Below are 22,529 nucleotides of genomic sequence, written 5' to 3' on the forward strand. Positions count from 1 at the left end.
GCCTTTCCTCAAAACCTATCTTCTGTAGTTTCTATTTTCTTCTTTCTTCTTCTTTGAATGAGTGATATGACTGAAGTAAGAGAGAGGAGAGAGAAAGAGAAGCTTTCGGTGGAAGTTTCAAAGAATTAATTGAAATAAATTTCAAGTTCCAATTACCAAGAGTGAGAGAACCGTACGAAGCTTGTGGTCTCTTGGGTTCCTTTTCTTAATTCATCATACTTGGTTCATGGACTTGTGATTGGGCTTGTCTTTTCTTTCCTATTTCAAAGTTCAGCCACTAAGTTTTGGATAAGGCCGAATTTAAATTGATGGACATGGGCTTGCTCATTTGTTTATTAGGCCAAAATTAATTTGTTTACCTGCACACTAAACTAAATTCATCAAATAAACAATTGATAATATTTTAATAAGCATCCAATTAATATTTTAATAATGTTTGATAATCATTTTAATATTACCTTTCCAAACTCAACAAAGATCATTGATGACGAGCTTAAGGAAGACGAAGATCATTGACGGCGAGCTCAAGAAAGATGCAATGGCACACCAATTATCGAATAACAAAGAAGCGCAGACGGCCATATAAAGACACGGTGGTTCCTGAACGCAACGAATGGTGGCGTACTCTTTGCAACGATGGGAAAGATCACTGTAACTTAGGGTGATGTTGGGTTTTGAGAGTTGAGAGACTGAGAATGACTCGAGAAAATGAGAAATTGAAAATTTTTCCTTTCTTTTTTTTTTCTCTAATTACAGAATAATGATGTTTCATGAGAACTGGTTGGATTTTAATTTGGTCCGACTGGTTAATTTCTGTCCAATTCAGTATTTTGCGAGTGATTTTAGAATCGACAATTTTAAATGATAAATTAAAATGTGTTAATGTTTGATTTGTTGTTGAATGGATTCGACCGGTCAATATGGTCTAATTTTTAAAATCATAGCATGTAATTGAACAACATCCGACTTGATAACTTTTTTTATGTAAATTAGTGTTCCAACCGGTATTTTCTTGTATGGGTGATTCAGTTCGTGGTTTGTATTGATAGAATTATTATATTATATAGATAAATGAGAAGACATATGTATATATAGAACAAAAGAGAGGAGGGGTGGCTAGTTAAATAAAAATGATTAGAATAATATTTATGTGAATACGATAGTTAAAAATATAAGTAATTTAATATATTTGATTAAGCTATTTGTATAATATGTATCAATATTTTAATTATTATTATTATTTTTGCTAAAAAATTATTTTTTTATGGTATTTTTAATTAATAGAGTAAAAATTAATTCATCATAAATCAGAATCTTATCTAAAATTTATCGCTTATTAATAAATTATTGCAAGTAAGATAAGATTTAAATTTCTAACAAATTCTTAAATGTATAAGTGAATTAACCACTCGATCAAATCAAATTAATTTTTAAAAAATTATTCTAAATCTCTAACTATCTTCATGGAAATAACTACCAATAAATACATAAATATTATAATATCTAATATTTTTAACTTTTTAAATAAAGAGTTATTCAAATAAAAATATTAAAAAATCTTTTATGAAAATACTTTGTATAAAAATATTATTTATTTAACTATACTTTAAATAAAAATAATACTTATAACATATCAAAATTTAATTCTATAATTTATTATTAAAAAAAATTTATATAAAAATAATTATAAAATTTTCATTAAACCAATACCCACCTTCTAAATATATCTATCTATGTAAATTAAAAATTCATCCGATTTCGTTCCTTTGCGTATCTTTCCTTACCAAACAAAACCTGAGAGTATATAGCAAGCCTCTAAATGAAATTAAATATTTAGATAAAGGAAAACAAAATATCTTATATATCGCGTCACTATCCACTTATCCAAACATTGGAAGAGCGTGCTGGATGATGAGACCATCACCACGAAGCTTGCCCTATATCACTAAATAAGGAATAAAGATTTAATTTGGTCATTTTTGTTTAGGAAGGATAAGGTATTTTTAATTTTGTCTAAAACAAAAAATATTTCGATCTTTAATCTTTTTATTTTAAGATAATACAATTTTTTTATGAAAAGATCTGTTAAATAATAATAAAAATTAATTTTGTAAAAAAATTTATTTATAATTTATGGATGTTTTAAAATTTTATAAATTATTAATAAATTTATTTTAAAAAAAAAATTTAAAAATAAAAAAATAATTACAATATAAAGATCTTTTAAAAAAAATATAGAATAAAAAATAAAATAAAATAATATTAATATTAATGATATTTATATTTGTGATAACAACAGTAGAAGAGATCAAATAATGATGGTGATAAAATATAATTACACAATAAAAATAATAGAGATAGAAGTGATAATGTTATAATGATAAAAATAAAAAAAAATAGTGATAATAATAGTCATAATTAGTTATATTATTGTTAAAAAAATTTGTGAGAATTTAAAATTCTCATTAATTATAAATAAAATTCACACAAAATTAATTATTTTTTTATTATTTAATAAATTTTTTAACAGAAAAATCGTATTATTCTAAAATAAAAAGATTAAGAATCGAAATGTTTTTTTTTTAATAAAAAGTGTTTTATTCTTTGTAAAAATAGATAAAAATCGAGTTGAAGTTTACTTCTAAATAAATATACAATTGCAAAGTTGACTGCCATTCCAACTTGCGCCACTGCTTACAACTTTAGGGTTTATTACATTGAGAAATTCTTGCTAACATCTCACAAAAAACCTAGAGATATTTTTCTTAGTATATATCATATAAGAATCTGCCTCTTTTCCCAAAACGCGAGAATCTATATCTAATGAAATTCCCCTTCAAACAAATTTTTTTATGCTTGCCTAATAAAATTATTTTTTAATAAATATTTTTATCATATATTCGAAAGACTCGATTTGTTTGATAAGAAATTAGCCAAAATAAAATATAATATTTTGTCAATAATATTTTGAAAAACAAAAATAGTTAATATGTGTATAAAAATATTAACTATAAAATTAATTATTATATATATAAATACATATATCTGATTTGATGATTTATTTTTACGCATATGTAACATAATTGAATTTAATTTTCATCTTTTACAAATATGATGATCTTGATCAGTGTAATAAGCGGTAATATAAAAAGATGCATAAGAAAACAATAAGAGGAGTAAATGAATGATTATTAATTAGCTTTTTTTTTTGTTTGAAAAATTGTAGAAATTAATAATATCCTACTTCAAGCGCATTGCATGGTTGATGCTTCACCACCGCATGGTGCTTGGTGCACAAATGCAGCAACGACGTTGGATGATTCCCAATTTCCACTTGCGCTGCTGCGTCTTCCACTCCAACTTATTGTTTAATTTATTAAGAAACACATAATATGGATATTATTATTTCTTAATTCATAAAGTCTTTTTCATTATATATTATTTTTATAAAGATTTTTTATTTATTATTATATGAAAAATAAATTAATTGGAATAGAGGATAATTTTGAGAAGGTTACACAAAAGATAATGACAACATTAAATTTAATATTTGTATCATCTTTTAGTATATTAAAAAGATCGATTATGTTACGTGACTATATCTATACTAGGATGAAGTATTAAAATTAGTTATTAATATAAAATATATATTAAAATATAAATATATTAAAATAAATTAAATTATAAATATATTTATACATAAATATATTAATCATTAATTTCAGCATGAATAACATTTTTATTAAAAAATATATTCTTTTGAATTGCATTAAATGCATATTTTTTTAATATAAAGGATAAATCTTTTACTCATCCTTTTCCTTACTGAATTAACTAAAATAAATTATTTTTAAATTTTATTCAAACAAAATAAAAATAAAAACAAAATTTTATTTAAACGTTTATATTTACGTATAAAGATATAGTTATTTTTATATAAAATTAATAATTAAAATTATTAAATAATTTAATATATTTAATTTAAAAAAATAATTATAATATAAATTAATTAAATTAATTTTCTTTTATTTTTTATTTTATTTTATAAAACATCTGTTTTTTAACTAATTAATTAAAGTTTGTTTTATTCTGAGTTGATTTTCTAAGAGAACTGTTAATTAAATTATTAACTTCACATACAAAAGATAATTATATCTTATTTTTATCATAAAGTAATAGTATTTATATTTTTTATTTTTTACAATATCTTTCATTTTGTATTATAAATCTAATTTCATTGAAAAATTTATAGTTAATTAATAAATTACTTTATATTTATTTTGTTGTGCAAAAATTAAAATTCAACTCTCAATGTTTATTTTAAAAAAATATTAACCACTTGACTAACCTAATTGGTTATAAAAATTACTCCATATAACGGATGAAATTAAAATATTTAACTAATTAGACGAGTGAAATATCAATTCACGGTAGCTTATTGCACTCATGATTCTTAATTACGTTGTTTAATACAAAACCAAGAAAAAGGAAAAAATGGAGACAGTCAACTCAAAATAAGACTCTATGTCAGTGTCACCTATAAATACCGAATCGCCAATTCCTTTTGATCATTTCCTTCATAGCCATCAACCTCCAAAGCTCCAAACACAACCAAAAACAAAACCATCGATCACCATGGTCGTGGGGGTTCCAACTCGCGACTCGCACAAGCGCAACTTCGCCGTGGCCGTAGCGGCGGTTTTCGCCATGCTAGCGAAGCGAGCAAGCCGGCTTCCAAAGAAGCTGAAGGCGGCGGCAGAGTCGGAGCCGAAGCCGGTAGACGACTGGAAAATCGTGCTGAGATCATCGCCGAAGTCATCACCGGCGGCGGCGCTGGTAGCGCGGCCGAAGAAGTTACTTAGCAGCTTAAGCAGCAAAACGCTGTCGTTTATTCAGAAGAAGAATAATAAGAGTGGAGGGGAGTGGGGAGATGGTGGCGTGTGGCAGAAAGCGATCTTGATGGGGGACAAGTGTGAGCCGTTGGATTTCTCGGGTGTAATTTACTACGATAGTAATGGGAAGCAGGTTAGTGAAATCCCTGTTAGGTCTCCACGTGCGAGTCACGTGCCTGCTCCGTTCTTCACCCCTCAGAGACAGTTACTTAAACGATCAGTCTCCTCTGAATTTTTTTGAGGTCTCATTTTTTTTTCTTTTTTCTAAATATATATATTCTGTATTATTCATTTATTCTTAATACACATCAGTTTTTGACTTTTTTTTAATTATTTTAATGTGTTAAATTACAAATAGTATGAATTATATGTTTTTTTTTTAAATAAAAATCTGAAAGCTTCTTTGTTTTGAAACAGTGTGGTTGGATCACCGATCGGTGAGTGACAAGCACCACCACCGCCGTCATCGCAGAAGGACGATTTAAACTATGTCATACACTTTTTTTTTTAAGATATATTTACGCGAAGATAATATTATAAATTTTTAGATTATAATTAATTAAATATATTTAATCACAACAATTTATAACATTATCTTCGCAAAAATAGTCACCTTTCATGACCAGCTAGAGTTTGTGAAATTGAGAGCTGTGAGCCTGTGTGGTTTGAATGGAGTGATAAGTCAAATCTTGTAGTATGTTGGAAAGCAAAAAATCAAAATAATAAAACATGCTTACATATGCTATTATGTATGTAAATAATAAAAAAATTAGCATCTAATTCATCGCATATTTTAACCCTGATTATATTGAATCATTGGTAGATTTTAGATTAGCTTCCAATTTAACGCGTCAATGTTTTTTTTTTCCTTTTTTCATATTTTCTGTTGAATCGCGTTGAACATTTGCTTTGAAATTAAACTCTAAACTCTAAAGTAACTTTTTATAGTAATTTGTACGAATTTTTTTTTAAATTTTATTTATATCATAAAAGTTTTTGAGATTGAAAATATAGTATTAAATAAATAAAATAACGTTATTGCGTTGTTTTAATTTTAACACTAAATACTTGATAAAATAAAGTTATTTAACTTTAATAATCATAAAGCATTTTATACTCCAAAAACATATGATCATTAAAATTAAACAATATCTGTTTCATCAAGTGTTTAATGCTAAAATTAAAATTACGTAACTTTCTCTATTCTAATATGAAAAGGATGTGTTAGATTACTTCTACCCAAAAAATTACTCGACAGAAAAAGAATAAAAAATTAATATATATTTTTTTAATTTCAAAAATATTTCTGTTGTAATTAAAATTTTAAAAATTTTTTCAATATTTTTAGGTTTTACTCATTTGCTTTGTGATATCCACTTCATATATTAATTTTATATTTTATATTTTTATTATTATATAATTCAAATAATATTATTAGTTTATTGCAATAAAATAAATATATAGAGTCGTATAAGAGACGGGTCAAACATGTAAAAGCACGATTGTGGACTGAATAATAAGTAATAAATGTTACATTGACTGTATTTAATATATATATTTTTTTCTTAAAAAACTCTATACATTAAAAGGTAAGAAAATTAGATGAGTATAATAATACCTGATTTAGTTATTTTGGTGTCCATACATGATTTAGTTCTGATACATTACATGGTTAGTTTGTTTATCCATTTAAATAAATATTGGGTTCAAATCTTATTTTATATAATAATTTATTTATTATATTTTTAAATAAAATTTAAGTTTATAATAAATTAATTTTTAATTTGTCAAACTAAAAAATTTTATAAGCAGCAAAAAAAAATTATTATACATATTCTAAAAATACACGATAAAATTATTATTCATAAAAAAATTTTAATTTTTTCATAAATAATTAAATACATAACAAATATATTAGAAATATAAATTTTGTTTTTTTATAAAAATCTTTGTCATTAATTACTTTAATTAATATGTGTTCTTATTTTCTGTTTCACAATTAGGTTGTTAAATGAATATATGTTAATTGAATCCTTTTTAAACATTCTTTGGATTTTTTGTTTTTATTTTCTGTTTGACAATCAGATTTGTCCTGACAGTTGATTCCGACAACAGAAGTAAAGGAGCAAAGCCATAAGCCAAGCTAGCGTGCTGAACAGAAAGTCGTAGAGTGATCACAGCTTATTCTTATGTGTCTTGAACTTATACTGAATGCAGTTAATATAAATTTCGTAACCTTTTCTGATTTTTTTGATAGTTGCCAATTAAAGGGAAATATTTTTTCTATTTTTGTTATTGCCATTGCAGCCGCTGAAGCTTCCTTTGTCCCATGGGAAAGACGCTAAGGCTTCCACCCTTGCCTTCTTGCTGGAGTTTTCTTGCTAGGAAGAGAGAAAGTTAGACAAGAATTATCATAGATAAGATAGATTTGTTCCTGTTATTCACATATTTAAGAGGGAAGAAAAAATCAAAGAGGAGGAGAAATTCTATGAAGCACATATACTTTTTTAAATTGTCGTGTCTATATATTAGATATATTTTGGACATAATATTTATCGACATTCGTTCGTTCGATACGTATGTTTGTTGTGTTTTATTGTATCTTAATAAAAAGATATTTTTATTAGACACATCCATAAAAATATTTTTATTAAACATAATTATAAATAAGAGTTGACAGAAATTGATAAAAATGTTATTAATAACGTAATAAAATTAATCTAAAAAATATTTTATATTTTATATATATATGTATTCTCGTATTTTGTAAAATTTTAAAATTTATGTATCGACATGTCTCGTATCATTACGTATCCCGTATCTATATCAATTAGATGCGTGATTAATTGGTCAAATATATGTAGAAACGCTATTTATTATTAGTTTTATTATTACATAAAAAAATGGGGTCAATAGCCACCAAAATTTAAAGTGAATTGATAAAGAAATATATGGGGTCTGAAAAAATATGCGAACCCAATTGAGGGTCCTAACTTGTAACTTGTTAGTGGCATGGGATGCGCATGATAGATTAGGGAGAATAACTTGATGTATTTGTATGCTGAGAATGTGTCCACTAAAAAGTCATGCTTTGAGCCACTTCCAAATTGGTTGTCTATTCTTATTGCTACTTTTTGGGGTGGACTGCGGTCCACTCATTGTGCCATTGCCACTCAAAGTGATCAAGATTTAGGACACATGAAACAATTTAAGGGGTGGAAGACGAAATACAAACTAGAATAAATTATTAGGTTTTATGATAGCTAGAGAATATGGGGATTAATTTAGGATATGATATTCTTTTTGTTCTACTAGTTTGGTTCTGAGCTTGATGCGCCTCCATATTTTGGATGCTGAGCTTTTGGAATTACTTGGGTGTTGAGACTTGAGGCCCTTGGAATTATATATTTTAAAAAATTGGATAAATAATTATTTTGGAACTTAAAAATTTTGAGTTTAACAAAATGGACATTTACATTTATTTTTTACAAAATAAATTTTTAAGTCAAACACTAAAGCGTAAAATAATACTTATGTTTTAACTTAATAGTGCTGCACTATTATTGAATGTATTGTCATATTTTGATCATATAAAATTTTTAAATTTATAAAAGCAACTTTTAATCTTTTATAATTTCGCATCTTCAAAAAAGAAATACTTACGTATATAACCGTAAATAGAAAATAAAACATAATTTCATATTTAAAAAAAGTCAAAACAACCAACACCAAAAAAATCAACGTAATTATGAAAAGATCTGATGTAGAATATTTAAATTATTAAAAATCCACTATAGTTATCATCAATTTATTTTTAGTGTTCTTCTAATGGGATTTTTAATGTGCTTTATTAGAGTTTTTATACCGCTTTATTATAGTTTTTTCTTTTTTCTTCTAATCAATCTCACTCAACATATACCATTTTTTTTTTTTTTATCTCATCTACCCTCATCTAAATCTATAATCTTATTTATATTCTAATTTCATCCAAAGTCTTTGTATTTTTAATTGCTATCTCCTCTCCAATGAACATTTTAAATCAAGTTGTTGCCACTAATACAAAAATAAAACAAGGAAGAAGGAGCCATAATTTAAAAAGTTTGGCAGTGAATCTTTTTCTGGAAGTAAGTGGAAAAATGGAGGTAAGGAGAATGTTGAAAATATGAAGAAAATCTGTCTTGAGGAATACTCTAATGATGCTATGACAGTGGAGGGTGCCAACCTTCAAATAGCACCCATGGAGCCATAAAAATACTAGTTTGGAATTGTCGGGATTTGGGGAGACTTCTGACGTAAATCCTACTCTCCCGAAGTTTTTTTTTTCTGTGAAACAAAAAACCAACATCGACAAATGGAAGCAAAGCTTAAATCTTGCAATTTCAAAAATTGGTTCATTGCAGATCCATCAGGAGTTTCCGGTGGCCTTGCTTTGGCATGGAAGGAGAGATGCAATGTTCAGATTATTAGTTATGACAGCTTTTACATTGTGGCCTCGATGGTGGAAGTGAGCACTAATATTTTTTGGGATATTACTGGAGTTCATTTGACCTCTCATGATCAAGGTAGGCGGGTACAGTATGAGGCTCTTCAACCTATTATTCAGGCATTTCAAGGATGAGTGATAATCATGGGTGATTTTAATGCTATTTCTAACCAAAATGAAAAGGTGGGCAGGACAGTGAAGTTAGCAGCTTCTATCGAAGCCTTTAATTCGTTTATTGATGATAGCTCTCTAATGGATATTGAAATAGTAGACAGACCATTTACATGGTCAAATCAAAGGTCTGGTCCAGATTTAATTTAGGAATGGTTTGACCGTGTGCTAGTTGGTTCTGAGTGGTAACAACTATTTCCTAATACTACTATTCTTCAACTTTCTGAATCAGGTTCTGATCATACTCCTCTTCTCACTGATTTAAACTTGAGAACAGAGAGAACTAAACGGTAACTCAAATTTCAAGAACGGTGGTACTCTAATGATGAGGTAAGACAGATTGTGAATGAGATATGGAGGGAGAGAATAGAAGAAAGCCCCATATTTATTTTATTTAAAAAATTGAAGAAGTGTCGACACAGTCTTATCTTATGGCAGCAGTCTAATAGAATGAACTCTAAAGAGGAAATTGATTCTCTTCAATCTCAATTAGAGGAGTTTCGGACAGCAGGGATCCATGGAGGTAATATCATCTCAGATTTAGAAACCAAACTAGAAAAGGCTCTCCATAATGAAGAATTATATTGGTAGGAGAAGTCTAGGATCAGATGGCTTCAGGCGGGAGATCAAAATACTAGTTACTTTCACCAGAAATTTCGTAACCACACTCGTCGGAATAAAATCTGGCACTTGATCGGAAACCATGGCGAATTACTTTCTTCAAATGCTGATATAGCGGCAGTGGCTGAATATTATTTTAGAGATATTTTTCCTCCTTTTGTCACAATAATCCAAGCCCACTATTCACTGACTTCGAGGCTAAGGTTACAACTTTCATGAACCGGAGGCTTAGACGTTCGGTTACTATAGAGGAAGTCAAATGGGCTACTTTCAGTGACCCTCAGAGTGCCCCAAGAGATGATGGGATAACAGCTAAATTCTTTCAACATTACTGGCACATCGTCAGTGGTGATGTGTTTCAGACGGCTATCGGGTTCTTTACGGGAGGTGGCATATTGAAAAGTTTCTACCACGCATAAATTTTGTCTGATTCCAAAAGTTCCAGATGCTAAAGATACTAGGTGAGACCAATTAGCCTTTCTTCTGTAGTTTATAAAATTATTTTTAAATTCATAGTTCACAGACTTCAAGGAATGATGCATAAACTTATCAGCCCTTCTTAGAGTGCTTTTATTACAAGACGACTGATCTTTGATAATATCTTAATTGTCCATGAATGTATACATTACCTCAAGGACGAAAAATAAGGTCTGGAATATGAGATGGCCCTCAAATTGGATATGAGTAAGGCCTACGACATAGTAGAGTGGAACTTTTTGTGGTTTATGTTAGAGAAAATAGGATTTGATCCCCTTTGGATTATTCGGATTCGTGAACTAGTGACGACTGTTTCTTATTCTGTGATTGTGGAAGGACAACCCTATGATTTTTTCAAACCACAAAGTGGTCTCCGCCAAGGAGATCCTCTTTCTCTTTATCTTTGCTTATTTTATGCAGAAGATCTCTCTTTCTTGGTACACAAAGTAGAACAAAATAGTCTCATTAAGGGGCATTGAAATTAACAGGCGTTGTCATAAGGTCAATCATCTTCTATTTGCAGATGACTCTATTCTTTTTTGTAAGGATAATTCAACTGTTTGTGGAAATATCCTTGATTTATTAACTACGTACGAGTGCTTCAGCGGTCAGAAAGTTAATCTTGGCAAGTCTACAGTTTTTTTCAGTCATAACACTCCTCTTGACTTTTGTGCTTGTTTGACTGCTTTCTTAAACATTTCACAGATAGGAGCTTAAGATAAATATCTTGGGCTGCCATCTGTTATTAATAGATCAAAGAAAGCCACTTTTAACATAGTTAAGGAGAAGATACAAAAAATAATTCAAGGTTGGAAGCATAATCTATTGTCTGCTAGAGGAAGATTAGTTTTATTAAAGGCAATTGAGGAAGCCATCCTGATTTACACTCTCTCCTGCTTCAGATTACCAGACAGTTTAATCTCTGATGTTCACTCTTTACTGACTCAATTCTAGTGAGGTAAAAAAGAAAATGAAAGGCGACTGGCCTGGATCAGTTGGGACACTATGACCTGCCCAAGAAAAGAAGGAGATCTTGGTTTTAAAGTCTTTAAGGCTCAAAACCTTGCTATGTTAGACAAACAGTATTGGAGAATAGCAACACATTCTAATTCCACTATAGTTGATCATCTATTATTAATAGATTTCATAACTAATATATAATATTTTCTATAAATGAAGAGAGATGCTAGAATCGCTAAATGTGTAACAAATTTTAACATATATAATTTATTAATAATTTTATTATTAACATAAATATTTTTTTTTTTACAAAAAAAGAGGTTAATAAGAAAGACAGATAGAGACACTAGAACACCACATTAACATGTTTCATGCCAAAATCTTAAATCCTAGCATTCTCTTCACGAGAGCAACGGACCAAGACATATTGGGAGTAAAAGAGACTCTTATCCAATACTAAATAGCTTCGGGACAAAGAATCAATCTAGAGAAATTAGAAATTGTGTCTAGTCAAAATGTGCCAATTACTAGATAAATGTCGATCTAAGATTGATTAGGAATAAAGACAGTGAGTCAACACTCTAAATACTTGGGACTTCCTACATTGGTAGGACGATCCAAGAAAGAGGTTTTTAAATTCATTTAGGAGAGAGTTTGAAAGAAGCTAAAAAGTTGGAAGGAAAAATGTCTGTCCTGAGTGGAGATAGAAACGTTGATCAAAGCGATTGCTCAATCAATTCCAACTTACATTATATGATGTTTTAGATTTCAGTGAGTCTATGCCAACATCTAGACTCCATAATTAGAAAGTTCTATTGAAAAACCAAAGATGGAGAAAAAAATTCACTGAATAAATTGGGATATACTATGCATTAACAAATCGAATGGAGGATTGGAATTCAAGAATTTTGAAACTTTTAACATGGCCTTGTTAGTAAAACAATGATTGAAAAAAGGGCAGACATACCAAAAGCTGGGATCCTTTCGACAGAAGCTTACTATGATTCATCTAAAATGTAAGATCCTTTATTTGATAAAATTTCGTAGATCCTAATGTAATTAAATAGTCTACTTATACTGAATGATGTTTGTTTTGTCCTTAGAATGCTGGAGGTCAACTTGGAAAGTAAAAACGATCATGTGTTTCAAACACAGACGAAACAAAGCAGTGTAAACAAACCTAGTGATAGCATGTAATTTCTATTTCTATTATCGTTTGTTTAATTCTTGTGTCACCATCTTCTGGTTCTGATTCTGTATATATTTTTTTAAGAAAAAAAAGCCCTTTAATGTTGTATTCAAGAAAAAAAAGGCAGGAAAAAAAAAGAAAAATCTGTAACTATGCAAGTTCTCAAAAAATAGAGGTTGCGTTTCTATTCAATGCTTCAGGTGTATTCTGACACGATTTTAATGGATTTCACGTTGGTGTAGAAGAAGAATCATTCAGTGACCCGGCTCAACTACAGATGATCGTTGTTCGGAAGGAGACACATTCGCAATCTGAACTGCTCGAGATGTGAGTTTTACAACTAAATTTTAACCTTCTAATGTTCTATTCTAAGAGAGTTTGTTAACTTTTTATTTTTGTCTTGGTTAGAGTTCCACTTCAAGTATGTCTGCCTCCGTCGGAGACGAGAGCACCAAGCCCTATAGAGAGTGAACCAATCCCTCCAAAGTCTCCAAGCGAAAAATTAGAGAAGAAACAATTAAGGAGTAAAGAATAATATTTGGTTACCTGTTTTTTATATATGGGTGTATCTCTGGTGAATTAATGTGAATTTGGTTTTTTTTCTTATTTAAAACTTTTTCTTTAACCGTGCAGCACTCCACAACCCCATCAACCTGCTAATGGCACACCCACAGGCCAGCAGCTCCTTCTAAAATGTAAGTTCTACACAATATAACTCTCTTTTGATATCATTCTTCTATTATTATTCTTATAGTATTTTATATGACAAAATGCAGTCAACCAGTCCCTCAAGCCACTGTTGCATTGATGATGATGGCCAGGGCAGTATCCTTTGTACCAAAAGAATTTTCCGCGCCATTATTCAGCCTTGGCTTTACTAATTCGAGTCAGAAAGAGACACTGATTTAGGAGGGACAATCGGCGTCAGAAAAGGGAAAGAGTTAAGAGATCCCGATTCTGGTTGAAGATTTAGAAGAACTGGTGGAGCAAGTTGCAAACACAAGGGTTGCTGCAGCCTTGAATTTTGCAAAAGATAGAAGCCCCCTGCTCCAAAAGTTTGAAAAGTTTGAAACTCCTGCGAGGAGGACCGAGGTGTCGGGAGACCTCAAAGAAAAGTGCTTCCTCTGGGCCACTAATATAAAAACCTATGCAGATGGAAGCACTAATGAATGGGAGTCAATGTTAATCCTCAATGCTCAACAACCGATGGAAATAACAAAAGGCTACTTTGCGTCTTTAAAAGCTGGTACACATATTGAAGCTGAGGTTATCTTAGAATAAGATTAATGATTTTATTATGAGTTGTGACTGCAATGTTGATGTAATTAATTTGGATTTTTTGTTTTTCTAGATTGTGACTGCAATGTGTCTAATTCTCAACAAAACAAGATTCAAAAGATTTGAAGAATAAGTTTACTGCCTACCCTTTGATATTGTGATAAGGTGTATTAAGCTCAAATTTCGGCGTATTTATGTAATGTATTGTCTGTAGTAACTGTTTCTTTCGGTATTATACAAATTCTACAGAATATGGCTTTAGGGAATCATGAAGGTGGCGAGTTCTTACATTTAAAAACAAAAAAGCCCTTTGACATTCAGGACTACTCAATGTTCATCGCTTATTTGGACATACAAAAATTGGCATCCTATCTATATGTAAGTTTTCATTTCTAAAAATTCTTATCACAATTCTTTTATTAGGTGCCAATTAAACTAAAACGTTGTTCAGTCTGGCCAAATTTAAGATATTTAACCCAGTTTGTTATGCAAAACATTTGTGGATATGGATGACAGATGTTAAAAAGAGGAAATTTCGTATCATTGACCAGTATCACAAGACTTGTCCCTCGAAAGAAAGAATGAAATTTAATACATTTGTTGTAAGTTGATTCTGTTTTCTCTATAAATTTCTTTGTTTCTATCTGTTGTCAGCAATATAGGAATTGGGTGTAGTGCTATTTAAAATAAGGTGTGTTATTGCATCATTAGGGTATAATCAGGTTTTAAAATTTAGTCTTTCTTATATATTTTATTTTTTCTTTTTAGGGATATGTGATTTCTAAAATGAGGGTATTTGTCGGGGGCAACCTCTCGTTAAAAGGGATGATTAAATTCAACCGCTGTATGTCGACAATGCGGGGCAGAAAACGAGGTATAAATCTTTCTCTCTGAGAAATTTTGTCTTTTCTCTTACTGTCCTATTTTATTTTGCTAATTTATTTTTGTTTTAGCTTCGATTGTGCTGTTTATGTAATGAAATGGCTCGAGATACTTGAACTGAAAAATATTAAAAAGGACAAATATGACCGGAAGAATTGGACGCGGGTAATTATGTTTAAAAATATAAAACTCTGTATTACTTTGCTAAATTAACGGAGTTTAGTAAAAAGAAATTTCTTTAAATTGTAGGCGGAGGTGGACCATTTCAGAGTTGAATACGCTTCGCATATTCTGTTTCATGAGATGAATCAAGATAGAGATAGAGCCATTCGAGAAAGTGAAGCAATCAGATTGTCCAAGTCATCTGCAACATTGTTGAGTCCTTATTGTCAGTTAGGTTCGGATGATATTGACACTGATTGAATGTTGTATAGTTTGTGATTAGTTTAAACACATACTTTTTTGTATAGATTCTGAATATTTAATCCAGTCTTATTATAATTTTGTTTGTATTATTAAACTTCTATGGAGTTGTCTATGCTGTATTTAAAAGGTGTTAATTACCGGTTCCAAAAAATCAAGGAAAACAAAGATCAAATATACTAATACGCCGAATTCTTTTTAAAATAGACAAAAAAAAAAAACGAGGAATACATGTAACACCCTGTTACCCTAAGCCTTACCTCTAGCCATAAAGTAAAGGATAACAAAATGTCACGACAGTTCTAAAACTTATAATATATAATATATGTCCAAGAATTTATATAACTAGAAACCCAGTGACGGACCCAGAAAAATTTAGTAGTGGGGACAAAAATATAATAAAATTTAGGTATAAATATTTTTTTAGATTTTTTTATGATACCCAACAAATTAAAAACTAATTTGTCATGAATTTGAGTTTCATTCAAGAATCTCTAATTGACCGACAATGAGTTGCTATAAATACGAGACAGAATTCGAATCCCAATACTTACTTAAGCGAACGACTAAGTGACCAATCCAAATTGGTTTAGATATATTTAAAATTTTAAGTTGGAACTATCTATACATATTGATAAGAACTAGAAATATACACACAATCACTTATTATAATATTTAAAATAATAAAAATATTATTTCATATCCAAAATAATATTCAAAATAATAAAAAAATAATTTATAATAAATTTTTTTATTTTTAACATGACTAAATGTTATTTTTCTATATATATTCTTAAATAATTATTTTATTTTTTATTCTCTTATATTTAATTATCAAATCTACTTATTATAGTCTTTATAGTATAAATAAATTTTTTAACCAAAATAATTACAATATATTAATATATAGATAATATATTTTTTATCTTAAATAACTTTTAAAAATCACTAATAATTTAAGTTGTATTTAATTAAAAAACTAAATTTTAATTTAATTATCAATTAATTAGTTAATATAACAAAATTAATTATCACTATGTTTTGAGCTTATTTATTTATTTTTTATACTAAATTAAATTTAACAATATAATTATTAATATTTTTAGAACAAACATAATATAACAAGGAATATAATATATATATATATATATATATATATATATATATATATAAGTATTAGTTTTTTTAAAAAAAATATTGTGGGGGCAAATTCCCCCTCTTCAATAAGTATGAGTCTGTCCCTGTAGAAACCCGATAAAAGAATAAAGTTTAAAGTCGCATATAGTGAAATTACGAAACGCGAAGCATTCACACATGATAACTAAACGCGTAGGTACGAATAGAACAAGACATAATAACTATAAAACTTTGTAGATAACTCTAGGATACACAAGATAATCATTAAAGTAAACAAGATATATATATATATATATATATATATATATATATATATATATATATATGAGCACTAGTCACAGCCTACGGAGTTTAGGCCGGCTAGTCAAACTGAATACAACAGAGTTTTGGAAGTTTTAAACAGATTGTACAACTTATCTCTCAAATTAAGTCTCTAAGGCCATAAAGTCTAAATTAAAAGGGTGAGAGATAGTACTACAATAAAATAAAACAGAAATAAACAAAGAAGAAACCATACTCTGCTCTGTTACCATGTCTGTAATTTCACTGAAGTGAATTACGACCTGCATCTAAAAATCAACAACAACATACGGTATGATAACTGGAGGTTCTCAGTATGGTAACAGTACCCAATATGTAAGATGTAAGGTTTCGGGACACCGAAGGCAATCCTAGAACTTCACATCGTTACGGATATTCAAGCTTAATGAAAATAAATAAATAAATAACTTAAACCATAAACAGGAGAATCTACTTAAGGGATTTCTAAGTAATACTAGTCACCGCTGTCCTACAGCCTTCACTAACCTACCCTCCGTGTGATCCTATCGCCACCGCCTACCAAGCCTCCTCAATCCCAGCAGAAGACACATATAATGCACACAAGTAAAGCACAAGTAATATACATATACAGCAAGTAATCAAATAGCAAGTAGACATGTATTTCATTTAGGCATACTGAAGATAAGCAAAGCAAACAAACACATAGAAGACGCATATGATGAGTGCCTATCCTATTGGCTCGTGATATCACTTGTCGGTCTATAAATGCCAACCTGACACATCCTTTCGAATGTAGCCTTCTTGCCACGCCCAGAGATATAGGCTTTGCACACTCATGCAGCAGAAAAATCTGCCACGCCGGGGATATAGGCCCCGCACACTCATGCAGCAAAGAAATAATCAACAACAACTGTCTCATCATAAATCATTCTAAGGATATAGTGCCTAGTACACTCTTGCAGCAGAAAAATAGCCACGCCAGGGATATAGGCCCCGCGAACTCATGCAGCAGAGAAATCTGCCACGCCAGGGATATAGGCCCTACACACTCTTTCAACAACCAACAAGCTCATAATTTCTTTTCAAGATTCAACCTCATCATAAACATCATCATATTCGTCAACTTTTCTCAACTCTTTAAGTCCTCATAATCATCACCGAGATAGTACTCCGCTGGCTTACTCACAACTCCAGAAACCTAAACCTCCATTTTCTAGATTCATACCAAAATTCTCCAAAATAAACCACTAACTCATATTTAGTAATATTAGAACCTAATTAATAGATAGTACTCTTAAACAGCATTAGAAGGAAGTTTAGAAAGTTAGAGAATCCTAGAAAACGAAGAAAAATCATTTTTCAGCAAAATAGGGCTTATACGTATGCATGCCTATGTATGCGTACGCACACATACTTAAAATTTTGCTCATTTCGCGTACACATACAAGAGTTCGCGCCTTCCGCTACCCCACTCTGATTATTTGTCACTAAGAACCCAAAATTTTTCCTTAAACCAAATACCACTTTTGTAACATTTGCAAAACTTTCAAAACAAGTTCAATCTAAACCTTTTTCAATGTCAAAGCTTTTTCCAAAGACTCAAAAATCATTTATTCGAAAATCAATCACTTTAAAGCATGATTTTCTTAAATTCATTAAAATCCTTAAATCAGAACCTTTCAATATGAATCTCTTTTGAAAAGTTAAGTTTCAAACCAAATTAATAAAATCATAAAACTCACTTTTCTTTCAAACCACATCATTTAAACCAAAAGTTCCAAACCAAATTTAAAAATCATTCAAAACCTTAAAACTTTTTCAACATGATTTAAGTCCATACCAGTTAGAAATTTAAAATCATAATTAAAAACCGCAAAAGCATCAGTCGGTACTTCCCTTGCCACTAGTGCTGAACCGCACCCATCAACTGATATGCCGCAAACTCCACAAAATTTTTTTTTCGGAACATGCTGAGCTCGTAACGCATAGGCTAGGTTAGTCATCCTCACAACCTCTTCGTTAACGTGATCGACCTCGTTCGTGAGTTGCAATTCAGGTTTCCTTTCCATACCAAACAATCGATATCAAGGTGATCAGTCTCAATATCTCAAGCTCAGTGCTTCAATTATCCCCAAAGACACTCACAAACAAGCATGCTATTCATATCAAATAGATATCCTAAATAGCACGAAAGAAAAATGACCCAGAGTGTGCAATGAAGAACAATCGGTCCATCCCTCATGCTCACGAGGACGAACCGCTTTGATACCACTAAATGTAACACCATGTTACCCTAAGTCTTACCTCTAGCCATAAAGCAAAGGATAATAAAGTGCCATGACAGTTCTAAAGCTTATAATATATAATATATGTCCAAGAATTTATATAACTAAAATTCTGATGAAGGAATAAAGCTCAAAGTCACATATAGCGGAATTACAAAACGCGAAGCGTTCACACACTATAACTAAACACGTAGGCATGAACAGAACAAGACATAATAACTATAAAACCTTGTAGATAGCGCCACGATACACAAGGTAATCATTAAATTAAACAAGACTAGTAACAGCCTGCGGAGTTTAGGCTGGTTAGTCAAACTGAATACAACAGAGTTTTGGAAGTTTAAAACAGATTGTACAACTTATCTCTCAAATTAAGTCTCTAAGGCCATAAAGTCTAAGTTAAAAAGGTGAGAGAAAGTACTACAATAAAATAAGACATAAATAAGTAAGGAAGAAACCATACTCTGCTCTGTTACCATGTCTGCAATTGCACTGAGGTGAATTATGACCTACATCTGAAAATCAACAACAACATATGGTATGATAACTGGAGGTTCTCAGTATGGTAACAATTCCCAATATGTAAAATGTAAGGTTCCGGGACGCCGAAGGCAATCCTAGAACTTCACATCGTTATGGATATTCAAGCTTAACCAAAATAAATAAATAAATAACTTAAACCATAAACAGGGAATCTACTTAAGGGATTTCTAAGTAATACTAGTCACCGCTGTCCCACAGCCTTCACCAACCTACCCTTCGTGAGATCCCATCGCCACCGCCTACCGAGTCTCTTCAATCCCAGCAGAAGACACAGATAATGCACACAAGTAAGCACAAGTAATATACATATATAGCAAGTAATCAAATAGCAAGTAGACATGTGATTTATTTAGGCATACTGAAGATAAGCAAAGCAAACAAACACATAGAAGATGCATATGATAAATGTCTGTCCTATTGGCTCGTGATATCACTTGTCAGTTTATAAATGCCAACCCGACACATCCTTCCGGATGTAGCCTTCTTGCCACGCCTAGAGATATAGGCTCTGCACACTCATGTAGTAGAGAAATCTGCCACGTCGGGGATATAGGCTCCCGCACACTCATGCAGCAAAGAAGGAATCAACAACAACTATCTCGTCATAAATCATTCCAATGATATAGCGCCTAACACACTCTTGCAGCAAAAAACTGCCACACGGGGGATATAGGCCCCGCACATGCATGCAGCAGAGGAATTTGCCACGCCAGGGATATAGGCCCTGCACACTCTTTCAACAACCAACAAGCTCATTATTCCTTTTCAAGATTCAACCTCATCATAAACATCATCATATTCATCAACTGTTCTCAACTCTTTAAGTCCTCATAATCATCACCGAGATAGTACTCCGCCGGCTTACTCACAACTCCAGAAACCTAAACCTCTGTTTTCTAGATTCATACTGAAATTCTTTAAAAATAAATCACTAACTCATCTTTAGTAATATTAGAACCTAGTTACTAGATAGAACTCTTAAACACCATTAGAAGGAAGTTTAGAAAGTTAGAGAACCCTTGAAAACAAAGAAAAATCATTTTCAGCAAAACAGGGCCTATACGTATGCATGCCCATGTATGTGTACGCATACTTAAAATTTTTTCCATCTCGCGTACGCATACAAGAGTTCGCGTACGCATAGGTGCCAAACAGAATGGCACACTCGCATATGGGGGGTTACGCGTACGCATACACCTCCAGATTTGCAAATTCAGTAAAGTTGCAGAAATCAGTTTTAAACACCAAACTTTTAAATGTTCATAACTTTCTCTATGAAAATCTATTTTCATCAAACTTTATATCAATTTAAATATATTTGAGTTAACTTTAATTTAAGAGAAATTTCAACCAATTTCAAAAACTGAGACTCAAGTTATGATTCGTCAAATTTCACCAAAAATTAGTTTTTACAAAAAATTAACTAGGTTCTCAAACTTCTAAAATTCACAACCAAACCTAACCAAAACATACCCGATTCCCAGTCCTATACTTCATGTTCCTTATCAATCAAACACCCATCACTACAAAAGTATCCAAATCAATTATATTCCTCAATTCATTCCATAACTCCAAATACAATGACATTATTCCATGTACAAGCCATATACCCAATTATCATCATTCATTATCAAATCATATAATCATCATCATTATCATTCCAATTCCTTCTACACAACACCACTAGAACATCTTTGAATTCCCATGAACAACACCAATCATCAATTTTGTCATCAATATCAAAATCAAACTCTAACATACACAACTCATAAAATCTTAATCACAATTCACATACCACATACATAATCCAATCCACTATTTATTTAATTCAATCTATCTTAAAGTCAACTTGCCTAAGTGTCCAGAAACATTATACATTACATAAAAGAAACCAAAACTATACCTTGGCCAATTCCTAAAATGCACCAAACACCAAAACGAAGCCACCAAGCTCGAACTCAAAGCTCCAAAACCATCAAGCTCACTCCAACAAACACCAAACCTCAATATAACATCATATAACAAATTGCATCAAACCTAGGGTTCAAAAAAATAACTAAACACAAGGATTTAGTGAGACCTTACCTTACCCAACGAGAATAGGGGCAAAACCCAACAATATTCCAATGCTAGATCACTCCTAAACAAGCAAAATCACAAAATCTACTAAAAAACTATAACCAAAGATGCAAAACTGTTAAGGATGGAAACTGGAGCATGGATTTCAAAAATCTTACCACTTTGTTTAGATAGAAATGAAGAGCTCGACGAGAGCTTCACGTGGCAGCAAATGACTCGTCAATCGGAGCACTGTAGCTCAAGTTATGATCACCGAAAGGTGGTTGTGAATAGTGACCAAACCCTCACCTCTCCTCTCTTCTCAATCCGCATTTCTCTCTCCCTTTGATGCTGAAATGAGGATGCAAATCCTCATTAAAGGTCTTATACATGTTGGGCTTGGGCCCAACTTGGGTCCGGTCTAACCTGTTAGTGTTTTTAGTCTGTTTGACCCAACTTTGGGCCAAAACCTTTAAGATTAGTGCCCGGTTTTTAATTCTAAATTATTTTTGTCCTTTCAAAACAATAAATTCAATTTTCAAAATCTTATTTTTCTCAGTACGCGATTTTGGTCAGACTAAAACCGGTACTGCCGGCTTAAGTGCCGGTACGCATTTTTACAAAAATTCTCTGTAAAAGATACATTTTCCCACTTAGAAAAATTCATTAAAATCAAATTTCACCTTTTTGTTTTAAAAAGAACACTTCTATATTTTTGAACGTATTTCTGACAATTAAATTATTATTTTCTTAAAACGGTTATTCCGGTTCTTACAGTACATCCTTATTGCGTACTTACATATTTCTCTTTAAAATCTAACCAAGAGTTATGGCCATTCAGAAATTTG

At 30.8% G+C, this 22,529-nt stretch overlaps 1 protein-coding gene across 4 annotated transcripts; it reads left to right on the plus strand.

Moving 5' to 3' along the window:
* Window positions 1-4,532: 4,532 nt before the first annotated feature.
* LOC130954226 (uncharacterized) lies at window positions 4,533-7,409 on the plus strand. Of its 4 annotated transcripts, none has more exons than XM_057880956.1 (2): window positions 4,533-5,025; window positions 6,992-7,409. In XM_057880956.1, the coding sequence occupies exons 1-2, from the start codon at window positions 4,636-4,638 to the stop codon at window positions 7,037-7,039; spliced, it is 438 nt and encodes a 145-aa protein (XP_057736939.1). In that variant the 5' UTR covers window positions 4,533-4,635; the 3' UTR covers window positions 7,040-7,409. The 4 variants fall into 4 exon arrangements, with proteins under 4 accessions (XP_057736939.1, XP_057736941.1, XP_057736940.1 ...); XM_057880958.1 differs by having other exon boundaries at window positions 4,538-5,025; window positions 6,978-7,010; XM_057880957.1 differs by lacking the exon at window positions 6,992-7,409 and adding an exon at window positions 5,310-5,698 and having other exon boundaries at window positions 4,539-5,025.
* The last annotated feature ends 15,120 nt before the right edge of the window (window positions 7,410-22,529 follow it).

The sequence above is a fragment of the Arachis stenosperma genome, chromosome 10 (assembly GCF_014773155.1).
Source record: "Arachis stenosperma cultivar V10309 chromosome 10, arast.V10309.gnm1.PFL2, whole genome shotgun sequence".
Classification (NCBI taxonomy): Eukaryota; Viridiplantae; Streptophyta; class Magnoliopsida; order Fabales; family Fabaceae; genus Arachis; species Arachis stenosperma.

Coding starts and splice junctions, on each gene's coding strand:
- LOC130954226 (XM_057880955.1), top strand. CDS start 4,636: ATGGTCGTGGGGGTTCCAACTCGCGACTCGCACAAGCGCAACTTCGCC.